Genomic DNA, 13,101 nt, shown 5'->3' on the forward strand with positions numbered 1-13,101 from the left:
TTTTTTTAACAGATGTTACCTAGACTTATTGTGGTGATCATTTTGCAACATATACAAATATCAAATCATGCTACACACCTGAAACTAACGTGATATGTCAATTACATCTCAATCACCAAGTTTATAATGTCACAAAATTAACATGTGATATAATATCGGCTTGTTTGACCTTGTAAACCAACCATGTAATTGCATTATTTAGTTTCATTTTTAGGCAGATGTGGCATGAAAACAACGAGGTCCCCACCTAGAAGATCCTTTCTCAAGGGATGCTTCAGATGATTGATCACAGCTACCCAGAAAATTCTCACATTAACTTTCACTTCTACCAAAATAATCACAAGAGGCCAGAAATGGCTCTTCTTTATCTGGGTACCCAAGAACCGCAGAAACTTCTGTACACCTGTGGTGCATTTTCCATTCTCTCTTTTTCTCGTTAATAATTCTTTCTACCAACAAATTTGAGTGCAGTGTCTAAATGTGCATCAGCTGACTGCCAGCAACTCATGAAATTCTGCGCTCGAAATTCCGAATCTGTGCTGGTACCTTTTTGATATCGGCCTCTACCGCTTCTCCAGAGTGCTCCGTTAGCCAGGCTGTGTCAAACCCAGGGGCATCGTTCGGCTCCTGGCTCCTTGCCACCTGCCGCCGAAACCTTGCATTTTCCTGTTTTAGTTCGTTGACCTGCTGCTGGAGTTGGGCGTTCTTTACCTTCTCGTTTTCAGATGCGGACTGCAAATGATGAACTTGAGTGAGCAGCTTTTTGAGTGTTGCTTTCAGTTTCTGTCTTTCTTCCAGGTGTTCCTTCTCATGCTTCTGAAATTCCTCCTGTAAAGACTGGAACTCTTGTTCTTGGGCCTTCTTCTCCCTTCTCAGCAAGTCCAGAGTGGAGGTGGTAGCCTTTTCCAGCTCCCCCTTGAGTTGCTGCCGTTTCTCCACCTCCTCTTCTTTCTCCCTTAGGCTTCTGTCCATCTTTAGGCACTGACTGACGGTTTCATCTTCCTGTTGCATTTCAGTCATGTACCTTTCCTGTAGGTGAATGTAATTGCCCTTGATCTTCTTAAGCTCCAGCTCTAAGGTTTCCTTTTCATGCCTAGCTTCCTGAAGATGCTTTTGGGTTTGAGTTAAGACCTCGTGCAAATTCTTCAGTGTCTTGTCAGTGTCATTCTTCTCTAGCATCACTCTGTATTTGTCTTCAATTAATTCTTCCACCTTGGCCTTCAGCTTATTTATGATGTCCACGAACACCTGCTGTTTGGTAGTCTGCTTCTGTAGTTCTTCAACCTTCTTCTCTAAATATTTGGTGCTACTCTGCAGGTCTTGGATCCGAGTTTGCTGCTGTTTGTTAGTGTGCTGTAATGTCTGTAAGACTTCATTTAAAGCCATATCCTCTTCTGGAAGTTGTAAGCTTTCCAAGCTCTGCTTTGTGTCAGGCATCTTGCCATCACTTGGAGATGCTCCACGACCCCAAGTAGTGCCTGCAGGAGGCCAAGGTGAGCCCATCCGTGGCCTGTCCATGCCCTCCACGGCGACCTCCTTATGGTGACAGACTGGCATCTCAGGAATATCCCCAAAGGTCTGTATTCCTTTCGAAGACACTGAGATCTATAAAGTAGAGTATATGAGTGTGAAAAAGAGTATAAAGATCATGAGTTTTGAAATCATATATAGCTGGCTTTGAATTCTAGGCCTCTAGTTTAGTTATAAAAGTTATAACCTCAGTCATAAAAGAGCAATGATAATGTCTTCTTCCAATAAAATAACACCTACTTTTTTTTTTCCCCTAAGATTTTATTTATTTATTTGACACACAGAGAGAAACAGTGAGAGAAGGAACAAAAGCAGGGGGAGTGGGAGAGGGAGAAGCAGGCTTCCCCCCGAGCAGGGAGCCCAATGCAGGACTCGATCCCAGAATCCTGGGATCATGACCGGAGCCGAAGGCAGACACTTAACAACTGAGCCACCCAGGCGCCCCCAATAATAATAATAACTACTTAACAGACATTCTTAAGTAGAAACTGCTACATGTATATGTAGCACCCAAAAGCACAGCAGAGCACAAACAGTAGTTATATGATAGAGGTATGTATCACATTTACTTTTGCGGAAGAAAAACTCAGCTTTGATACCAACTTTTCTGAACACATGTGAGGTACTTTCTTTAACTTCAAATGAATTCAAAGAAATTTATCAATTACCCTATAGTCTGTGATGCCTCTTTTGAATGAAGACTTCTTTTGCTGCTCATTAAATCATTATCTCATGGCTATGATTCCTGTGAATGTAAGAATGTCAGATGAACATGCCTCGTGATTGATTTTCCCCCACAGTACAGGTTTTGGCGGCTTTTTCAAAGGATAATAAGTGATAGTAAGAAAATGTTCTAATGAGTATGATATTTAAAACCCTATAAAAGGGGGGTGCCTGGGTCAAGCCCCATTTTGGGCTCTCTGTTCAGTGGGGGAGTGTGCTTCTCCTTCTTCTTCTTTTTTTTTTAAGATTTTATTTATTTATTTGACAGACAGAGATCACAAGTAGGCAGAGAGGCAGGCAGAGAGAGAGGAGGAAGCAGGCTCCCCGCTGAGCGGAGAGCCCCATGCGGGGCTCGATCCCAGGACACTGTGATCATGACCAGAGCCGAAGGCAGAGGCTCTAACCCACTGAGCCACCCAGGCGCCCCTGCTTCTCCTTCTGCTGCTGCTCTCCATGCTTATGCTCTCTCTCTCCCTCTCTCTGTCAAATAAATAAAGAAATACATACATACACACATATATAAAATCTTAAAAAATAAAATAAAACCCTGTAAAAGGTATCTGCAGGGGTGGGCTGTATAATTTTCTAGAATTTAGAGATACTGGATCCCTGTATTTTAATGGTTTACCATTGTTCTGGGACAAAGGTAACTAACCCTACCGAGGCCTACAAGATGCCCATGTCTGGTCTTGATGCCTGACCCATGCTACCTGTCCATCCTCATCTACTACCTGCCACCTTCGATCCCAAAACACTGGGCTCCTGCCAGGTCCTAGTGGGTGCCATGCTCCCTGAAACCACATGTTACTTCTGCATGGAATGCTAATCCCACCTATAGTTATTTTAACACCTAACTCATCCTTTAGAGCCCAGTTCAATTACCACTCCCTTAGGAACAGTAAGATTCCCATCATTTTATTCATAGCATTTACCATACTTACAGTTTGTAGTTTATATGTAATATTATATAACATACACAAACTTTACATACACTTTATATTACTATTCATAGCACTTACCATAGATGAAAGTTTACATTTACTTTGATGATTAATGTGCGTTTCCTCTAGTAAGCTGTTATTTTATGAGGACAAAACCACATTTTTTTTAAACCATTAACGAACACATAGTATAGGGCCTAGCACATAATATATTCCTGAAAGAATTTATTGGCTGAATAAATAACTAAATGCAGTGGAAAGAGGAGAGAGCAATCTTGAGAAACACTAATTAAACAGATTTTTTAAATGTCATTTTCCAGAATCAATACAGGGAAATAAAGTTCTCTTTTACATACGCTTCCAAATAAATGAACAAAAAAACAGTTCATACTTGCAAATGAAACATAATAGTCATAGCTTTTCTCATCAGACTTAAAATAAAAATGTATTATTTTTGCTATTCTAGGATTATACCTATTTGCCCATACCAATTCTTAAAATTGTTACTTTTTTTTTTAAAGATTTTATTTATTTATTTGACAGTGAAAGACATGGCGAGAGAGGGAACACAAGCAGGGGGGTGGGAGAGAGAGAATCAAGCGTCCCACCGAGCTGGGAGCCTGATGCGGGGCTCGATCCCAGGATGCTGGGATCATGACCCGAACTGAAGGCAGCCGATTAATGACTGAGGCACCCAGGGGCCCTTAAAATTGTTACCTTTTAAAAATTTTCAGAGTACGTAGAATTTATACTATTAGCATCTTCAGAGTTCTTAGGACAGTACATGTGTGTTGGGAAAGAATAGGTCAAAAAACAAATTAATATTTTCACTTGGGTAGAAAAATTACTATTTTGTGCTTGTCACAGAAATCCCTCGTCAGAAAAATTTATAAGTTTTCTTGTCAAATGACCTAATATCACTCTCCTTCTTCTTTTCAACCTTTTCCTTTCTATAAACTGAATTCCAGTCAATTTGATTCACCAAACATAAAAGCCTATTATATTCAAGGCACTATGTAGATGCTAAGATATAAAAAAGTATGAGCAAGACAGAGCCCTGATCCTCAAGGAAATTATCATTTGGTAGAGCTAAACTTCCAATATGGACTCGATTTTATTTGAGAAATTTTGTTTTGAAATTGATTGAGATCTCAGAAGACATCTTCCCAGAGAAGCAATGTCCCTTGTGATTAGATTATCTAGCAGTACTTCAAGTCTCAGATTATATTGCATAATATGGAAAACACCTATTTTAACACTCTACAAATTATACTGATCATCAAAAATCTTACCTCCTCTGTTGTATAATTAGCTCTCAGATCAAAGAGGTTAAAGCTATTCTCTTGATAAAATGTTTTTTCAACATCTCTGTGCACATTCTCCTCATATAGGAAGGTTTGAGGTTGACTAGACTCCATGTAAGCACTTTTAGACAGTGACATTTCCCTGAATTTCAGCGTCTCTCCACTGCTGTGGACTAGAGGTGGGCTTCTAGAAGGTTGTCTGACACACTCGTGAGCAAGCTGGTCTTCATTTGTGGAGGTGCTAGTTCCTACTGGATTTTCTTCCTTAAATGAATCTTTCTTCACATTGGTGTCTTTTGCACAATTACACACGCAACTTTGCCTTTCTGGTTTCTCTGTGTAAGGTAAGCTTTCTGTTGAATTTTGAGATATTATCATTCCATTATTAAGTGCTTCTCTGAGATGAAATTTGCAAATGGGTTCAAATTGCCTGAAGGAGGAAATGTCATCTGGCTGAGTTAGGTTCTGTGAATCATTTCCAATGCTGACATCTCATTAGAAAGAGAAAGATGGAAATAAGAATTAGCTGACTGTAAACTTATATGTTAACAGTTATACTTACATTTATGAAACTGCTGGAGTCTATTTATAGTTACATAAATTTCAGCATTTTTTATTGAGTGGATTTCAGCATGACTCTGTGCTAGCAAACAAAACAACTACTTTTCCATGGGAGCTGGAAGTTCTCATATGACAGCTACAAAAAAGCTTGTGACAGTGATTCTGGTCAAATACCACCGCAACAAATCCTAAGGTATCTTCAAAATTCTTTTGTTATACTGTAATTTTAAAATGTTTTGATTATGTTTCCAAAGAACACACAAGCCCAATAGAATAATAACAAACACATATAAACTTGTTTCATCTCACAACAATCCCATGAACTAGGCATTCTTATCATCCCTGTTGTACAGATAAGGAAACTGAGACATAAGAGATATTAAGTCACTTCCTTGGCTAAGGTCACAGAGTAGATAAGCAGTACAGCTGCAATTCTGGAATACTGTTTCTTTTTATTTTCTTAAATTTATTCATTTATTTTTAAAATTTCTTTTCAGTGTTCTAGAATTCATTGTTTATGCATCACACCCAGTGCTGCATGCAATCCGTGCCCTCCATAATACCTACCACCAGGCTCACCCAACTTCCCACTCCCGCCCCCTTCAAAACCCTCAGTTAGTTCCTCAGAGTCCATAGTCTCTCATGAAGTTAGTTAACATATAGTGTAGTATTAGTTTCAGGGGTGGATTTAGTGATTCATCACTTACACACAATACCCAGTGCTTGTCCCAACAAGTGCTCTCCTTAACACCCATCGCCCATTCAGCCCATCACCCACACCACCCCTCCAGCAACCCTCAGTTTTTTCCCCAACTATAGTCTCTTATGGTTTGCCTCCCTCTCTGTTTTTATCTTATTTTTTCCTTCCCTTCCCTATGTTCATGTTTTGTTTCTTAAATTCCGCATATAAGTGAAATCATATTTTTGTCTTCCTCTAACTTAATTCACTTAGCATAATACCCTCTAGCTCCATCCACATTGTTTCAAGGGGCAAGGTTTCCTTTTTCTTGATGGCACAGTAATATTTGAGGGTATTTACATACCACATCTTCTTTACCTATTTATCTGCCGATGGACACCTAGGCTCTTTCCATAATTTGGCTATTGTGGACATTGCTGCTATGAACATTGGGTACGTGTGCCCCTTTGAATCAGTACTTTTGTATCCTTTGTATAAATACCTAGAAGTGCAATTTCTGGGTTGTAGGGTAGTTTTATTTTTAACTTTTTGAGGAACCTCCATACTATTTTCCAGAGTGGCTGTACCAGCTTGCATTCCCACCAACAGTGTAAGAGGGTTCCCCTTTCTCTGCCTCCTTGCCAACATCTGTTGTTTCCTGTGTTGCTGATTTTAGCCATCTAGAATACTATTTCTAGTGCCTGGCTAGCTCAGTCGGTAGAGCATCAGACTCTTAGAATACTATTTCTAAATGCTACGCTATACTGTTTCTCAATATGATAAATTATCCAGACTTAATAGGTTTTCAAAAATCAGAAGCAAATAAAGTGGAAATAAAGTGTTACAAAATTAATGAAGCCTCCCTTCTATCTCAATTCCCTCCTCTCCCCCTCCCCAGAGATAACTACAGATGAACTTATTTTTCTACTTTCCCATGTACCTTAAATAATATATATCAACTTCCCAGAATTTCTCATTTTGTGACATCTTACTCTCAGTAGTTTTTCACAGCACCAAAAGACCAAAAGAAATACCTAACAGTTCCATTTATTTAGTTACGCTCAATGTAAGTATTATCCCTGACTAGATATTTGAAAATATACATAAACTGAAAGAAAAACACAATGTTTTATATCATTCTTGTACAACTGAACTTACTACTTGGATGAACTATTAGATACCACATGTCTCAAATCTTGGAATCAGATAGGATGACGTCAGCACTTATTTTCTATTCCACGTTGATTTGCATACAATACTTGCTTTTTATCGTAGCAACCTCCAAAAACCCAGCTTTGCAAATGAAATTTTATGGAAAGGGCTGTAGTATGGTTTTACATTGAAAGAATGAACTCAAGCTAGTATTTTGTGGGTCCCACAGATGTCTAATATCACTGTTTCCTAAATATTTCAAAAGATCCTGCAGCACCCTGGGTGAACTGTGGCTATATAGTATTACTTTCTGTGTTTTAAAATTTTCTGTAATTAGAATCAAATTATATTTGTAACCTATTACATACAAAAATATATATGTATATCCATATAAGGGTCTTTATTTCACTTAAAATTTTGCTTTTCAGATTCAGCCATGTAAATACATGTAGATTTCGTTCATTCGACTGAAGGATTACACTTTCTTTCCTTTTTGTTAGACATTCATTTCTAATTTTGCTACGAAAAACAACCCTTCAGTGAAAATCCTTGTACAAGTTTCAATGTATACTAGGAATTTTTGTTTAGATTCTGGGTGGAATTGCTGGATTATAGAAAATATGTATCTTCAACTTCACAAGACATTGCAAAATTACTCTTTAAAGTGGCCGTTCCAATTTATACTTCCACCAATAGCAGAAACGTTTCTTTGCTCTGCTACATCCTTCAAGGCATGTTAAACTGATACGTATGAAATGGAATTCTGTGGTCTTTTTAATAATCTTGCAGGTTTCCTTTTCTGTGATCTGCCTATTAGATACCGTTGTGGCCTGCACTGCATCTCCTCAAAATTATTTTGTTGAAAGCTTACCCCCCAGTACCTCAGGATGTAAATATACTTGGAGGTAGGGCCTTTAAAGAGGTAACTAAGGTTGAATGAAGTTATAAAACTGGGGACCTAATCCATTATGACCAGTGTTCTTAAAGGAACAAAAGACACCAGGGAGGCACAGGGAAAGGCCATGTAAAAACACAAGATGGCAGCTATCTGGGAGGTCTAGGATAAACCAGCTCTTCCGACACCTTGATCTTAGACTTCCTGCCTCTAGAACTATGAGAAAATACATTTCCATTGTTGAAGTCACCTGTGCTGTAGTGATTTGTTTTGGCAGCTCTAGCAAGCTAATATGAATTCTTTGCCTATTTTTCCATTGAGTTATATGTGTCTCTTTCTTTTTGGAGTTTTTGTCTTGAATACTCATCTTGACAATGTACATATTGCAGGTATCTTAGTCTGAGTCTTGTTATTTTATTTTCTTGATTATAATTTGGTCACATAGAAATTTTAAAAAAATTTAATGGGGTCAAATGTGTTGCTTATGGTTTGTACTTTTCAAGCTACTCTCTGAGCCTCAGGTTTCTCATCTGTAAAATAGAGACAAAACAACCCTTATTCAAAAAGAAAAAAAAAAAGCCCTATTTCATAGGATTGCTTGTAGATTAAATGTAATTGTGCATATAAAGCATAATTTAGCACTTGGCTATTACTATTACTGCTGTTATCACAGGACACACATCAAAATCTTAGTGTCTCTGTTTGCATACTGCCAACAGAGATACTCACCACCTAACCAGTCATCTAGTGTGCCATACATTTCTTCACAAAGTGTGAATTTACACTCATCTTCCCTTTCAGCATTCTTTGTTTCATTCTGTATTAATAATAAAACAGGCATTAATATTACTATTTCAAATAAATATCATAAGCCTCTTCTGAACATGGATATGTAACTTGTTAGTATTTTTTGTTGCATGGGTAGAATGTACTTTCTGGTACCCTTCCCTACTGTATATCTGAACTCCTTTTTAGTAAAACCATGCTAATGGGGTTATGATGTTAAATGACATTAAGCAAGTATTTTGCTATTTTAATATCTTGGGTTTTTTGGTAAGTCAAATTGTATTACTATAAATATAGGGATGTTTAATAATGTATATATCTCTTTTCATCCTTTGAAGTTTGCTAAATCTGGTCTAAACAACTTCTAGTATACTTGTTATTCGGGTTTTGATACTGAAGATACAAGGTTCCAGTAATGAATTGAAATATGATTCCAATTGATAGAAATCTAAAAAATTCATGGAGGGCTTATTCTCAAAGTTACCTTAATGTTATCTAGGATAAAGGTTTTGTGAAGTAAATTAATAGTGTAAGAAGATAGTAAAGAAAGTCTTATTTTGAACATTGGAGGAAAGCATTGGTTTAATCATGGATAGTGTATCAAGTATGTGAGACCTGAGGATGCTCTAAAAAAAATTGTATCTCTTACTAAAGTCAGCTGGTTATAAACCTCTATTCAATCATGCTTTTTATAACATTGTTGCACTTTCTGAATATACCTCAAGTACAAGAAAAACTGAGTTATATTTTACAACAATTTGTTTTTTAGACTTCTTGTTAATTTAGGCCATTCCTGTTAATGAGATTTTAAAAATACCAAGAACAATATACTCGAAAAATAAAATAGCATTATTCACATGTATTGATGCTATATTTACACAAATTTCTTGGAACTCCACTACTTGTCAAATTTCAGAGTTCACTTCTAACTCTAGCCTTCTATGATAATACTCTTTTTAACTAAAATATGCCTTTTGTTCTTTTAGTCTGTAAATTCTTTATAAAGAACAAAATACTCAGTGAATTCCAAGAAAGAGAACTTCATTACATAATTTAAGATACTCATTCTTTATAATTTGATACATAATGTTAGACTCTGATTATAATACTATAACCAAATTTTCTTTTAAAATGGAAATATGATAAAATTATCATTATAAAAAAGAATCTTCAACATTATTTTTAAAAAGAAAGTAAAAAAAAAAAAACATTCAAAAAGCCCACTACCCGGTGAGAAGCAATGTGATCATTTTTCTATATCAACAAATATACACTTCATCCTTGAACATGAGCTTGAACTGCCCAAGTCTACTTATAAAGAGATTTTTTTTGAGAAACACAGTATAGTACTGTAAATGTATTTTATCCTAATGATTTTTTTTTAATTAGTTTATTTGACAGAGAGAGAGAGAGAGAGAAAACAAACAGGGGGGAAGGGCAGACTGAGAGGGAGAGAAAGACTTAAGCAGACGCCATGTTCAAGACCTGAGCTGAAACTAGGTCAAATGCTTAACCAACTGTGCCACCCAGGCACCCCAACCCCTCATGATTTTTTTTTTGAAGATTTTATTTATTTATTTGATAGACAGAGATCACAAGTAGGCAGAGAGGCAGACAGAGAGAGAGAGAGAGAGGAGGAAGCAGGCTCCCTGCTGAGCAGAGAGCCTGATGTGGGGCTCGATCCCAGGACCCTGGGATCATGACCTGAGCCGAAGGCAGAGGCTTTAACCCACTGAGCCACCCAGGCGCCCCTCCTCATGATTTCCTTAATCACATTTCTTTCCTCTAGCTTACTTTATTGTAAGAATACAGTATATAAATAAATATAACACACAAAATATGTGATTTATATTGTTAAGGCTTCCAGTCAATAGTAGGCTATCAGTACTTCGGTTTGGGGGGCCTCAAAAGTTACATGAAGCCTTTTGACTGTGAGGGGAGTTGGTACCCCTAAGTCCTGCATTGTTCAGGGGTCAACTCTATTTGTGTTACCATATTTAAGGTTTATACCTTAAATTTAAGGTGTACATCAGTGAAATAACTTAAGTAGGCCCCTACTGATAAAAATTTAGGTTGCTTCTAATGTTCATTTATTTTTTATTTTAAATGATTAGTAATCTCTACACCCAGCCTGGGGCTCGAACTTAACGACCCTGAGATCAAGAGTCACACGCTCTTCTGACTGAGCCAATCAGGCACCCTTAATGTTTATTTATTAAGGGTAATTCTGAATGTATCTCATTTGCATTCTTCCTTGAGGTAGAATTAAAAATAACACATGTTTTCTTATCACTAAATAGCCCTTTAGACAGGTTATGCCAATTTATGGGTTAACCCACATGAAATTGCTAATATTTGTCCATTTTAGAACTATAAAAAGTCAATTACATATGGCACAACTTAATTCACTCCTATTATTTACATAGTTGCTAATAATTGTGAAACATTTAGAACAACATCCAGTTGTTCTAAATACTGATACTAAATACTGATTTGGGACAGTCTAACCTTTTATTTTGTGAGAAAGGGCACTTGGAATTTTCATTAAGATAGAAAATCATTGACATGTAGCGTCTTGTCAATGCCATTAGGAATGACATTTGAATCATTTGCATGCTGATGTGTTAGAACACGCTCTAGACCAGATGTCCGGTCCCTTGGACTCTTTTTCTGCCCCTGTCACTAGTTGTCATGGCCAAGTCCCCTGGTTGCACACTTAAGACTTCACATGGAGGCTTGAAATGATCAGGTTTTTTTTTTTTTTTGAAATGATCAGTTTTAACATTATTTGTACAATTCTCTCTTTCTTTGTACACTAAGGGAACTGGGAAAACCAAACCCTGTATTCCCCTCCTCTGAGCCTCCACTGGAAATTTTTATTGTTCCCCATATATTTTTTTAAGATTTTATTTATTTATTTGACAGACAGAGATCACAAGTAGGCAGAGAGGCAGGCAGAGAGAGAGCAGGAAGCAGGCTCCCCACCGAGCAGAGAGCCTGATGCAGGGCTCGATCCCAGGAGCCTGGGATCATGACCTGAGCCGAAGGCAGAGGCTTTAACCCACTGAGCCACCCAGGTGCCCCCGCCTCACATTTTTGAGGAAATTTTCATATGGAAAAAATGCGAAAGCTGCATACATCTGTACCTCCTAGAACTTATAAGCAATGCACACCTGAGGCAAGTCTGAAGTGGTACTGTTGGTTTCCATATAAAAGGGAGAATGTGAGTGGGTTAAGTCTTGAGAAACACTGCTGAAATTCATGGCCTCTGCTTCTGACATGCTTTCTAATTTTTCATGAGAAACATCCGTTTCAAAATGCACAGGATCTGAAGATGAGGACCAAACTTTTTGATAGTCCTTGTTCCTAATTGTTGAATGATGGAAGACTTCTTTAAAAAAAACAAACATAATTTTAATGTTTATTAGTATATGTAAACAAAGGGTTCCACCCCCCCATCCCTCCTTGCATTAAGGAAGCAGCAACACTCCTTGTCCTTAATTTTTAAAATGTCCATTGTCAGCTTATTAGAAAAATAAAAATTTTGTTTGAGTATACCATGGTCACTTCGTGTAATAGTAAATACTGATTTGAACAAAAACACATCAATACACATGTGGCTACTATCCAATAATTTCCGAAAAGACCTAGGAGGATGAAGGGACCCCTCAGTTACTTAAAACATATTTTCAAAATATTATCAGAGGACTATCGGGTTCCATTATACTACTTACCTGATACTACTATGTCATTATCAAATCAAATCCAACATTGTAAATCAGTTTTCTCCCACTTTCCCATCCGACACTATTCTCTCAGGCCCGTGGATTGGAGAACTTGGGAGACACCTTTGGTATCCTTCTACCTCATCATCTGCGCTATCCAGTTACCAAGTCGTATCCATCTCTCCTTCAACAATGTTTTTTTCTAACCCATGCTTTCTTTCCACCTCTTACATCATCACTTCCAATTACACTTTTAGAACTTTGTTCATATGGCACTGTCAGCTGACATTTTAAGTTAAGCTTTCCACTTTCATTCTGTCCTTACCAGATTTATGCCACACTTTAAAAATATTTATTCAGATATTTGGATAGATATTCCAGGACAGTCTAACGCTGTTTTAAGATGGGTGTTAAAAAAAAGTCATTGGGAGTTACCGCCCCAAATTCTAGTTTTGTTTTAAATTTTTTTCAGTCGTATCACAAACTTTTAAAGTCACTTATCTTATTCCCCTCAAAACAATGCACCAAACTCCTTAAGTCTAAAAAGCGTGCTCACTTCCAGGGTCCATAGCTTCTGGATCCGCACTAACGGTTTCGCTCTTCCTCCCGCCGCGTACTGTTTTGCGCGAGGAAGACCAACACTTTAAGGTTTCGCCCACCGAAGCTTTTAAAAACTAGCGGAAGACAGGCAGGCGGGCTGGAACGACCCTGTGTGACGTCAGTCCGCTGCGCCAGCCAATCTCCGCGGGGAACTCAGCCGCCCGGGCTCCCACGCCCTTGTCCCCCGCTCCTCGCCCTCCAGCGC

The 13,101-nt window shown here is 37.8% G+C and overlaps 1 protein-coding gene across 1 annotated transcript in view; it reads right to left on the reverse strand.

Annotated features, from left to right (window-relative positions):
- Positions 1-12,893, reverse strand: part of CAGE1 (cancer antigen 1) — a 48,833-nt gene extending 35,940 nt beyond the window's left edge. The window contains exons 1-5 of the mRNA XM_032861524.1: positions 12,853-12,893; positions 11,745-11,962; positions 8,515-8,602; positions 4,487-4,989; positions 547-1,605 (exon numbers count right to left, since the gene is read on the reverse strand). Of these exons, the coding sequence (XP_032717415.1) occupies positions 547-1,605; positions 4,487-4,989; positions 8,515-8,602; positions 11,745-11,962; positions 12,853-12,865 (1,881 nt within the window). The 5' untranslated portion in view covers positions 12,866-12,893. The remainder of the gene's footprint in view (positions 1-546; positions 1,606-4,486; positions 4,990-8,514; positions 8,603-11,744; positions 11,963-12,852) is intronic.
- Between the last annotated feature and the right edge of the window lie 208 nt (positions 12,894-13,101).

Source organism: Lontra canadensis, unplaced genomic scaffold, assembly GCF_010015895.1.
Source record: "Lontra canadensis isolate GAN:19392208 unplaced genomic scaffold, GSC_riverotter_1.0 scaffold21, whole genome shotgun sequence".
NCBI classification, from domain to species: domain Eukaryota; kingdom Metazoa; phylum Chordata; class Mammalia; order Carnivora; family Mustelidae; genus Lontra; species Lontra canadensis.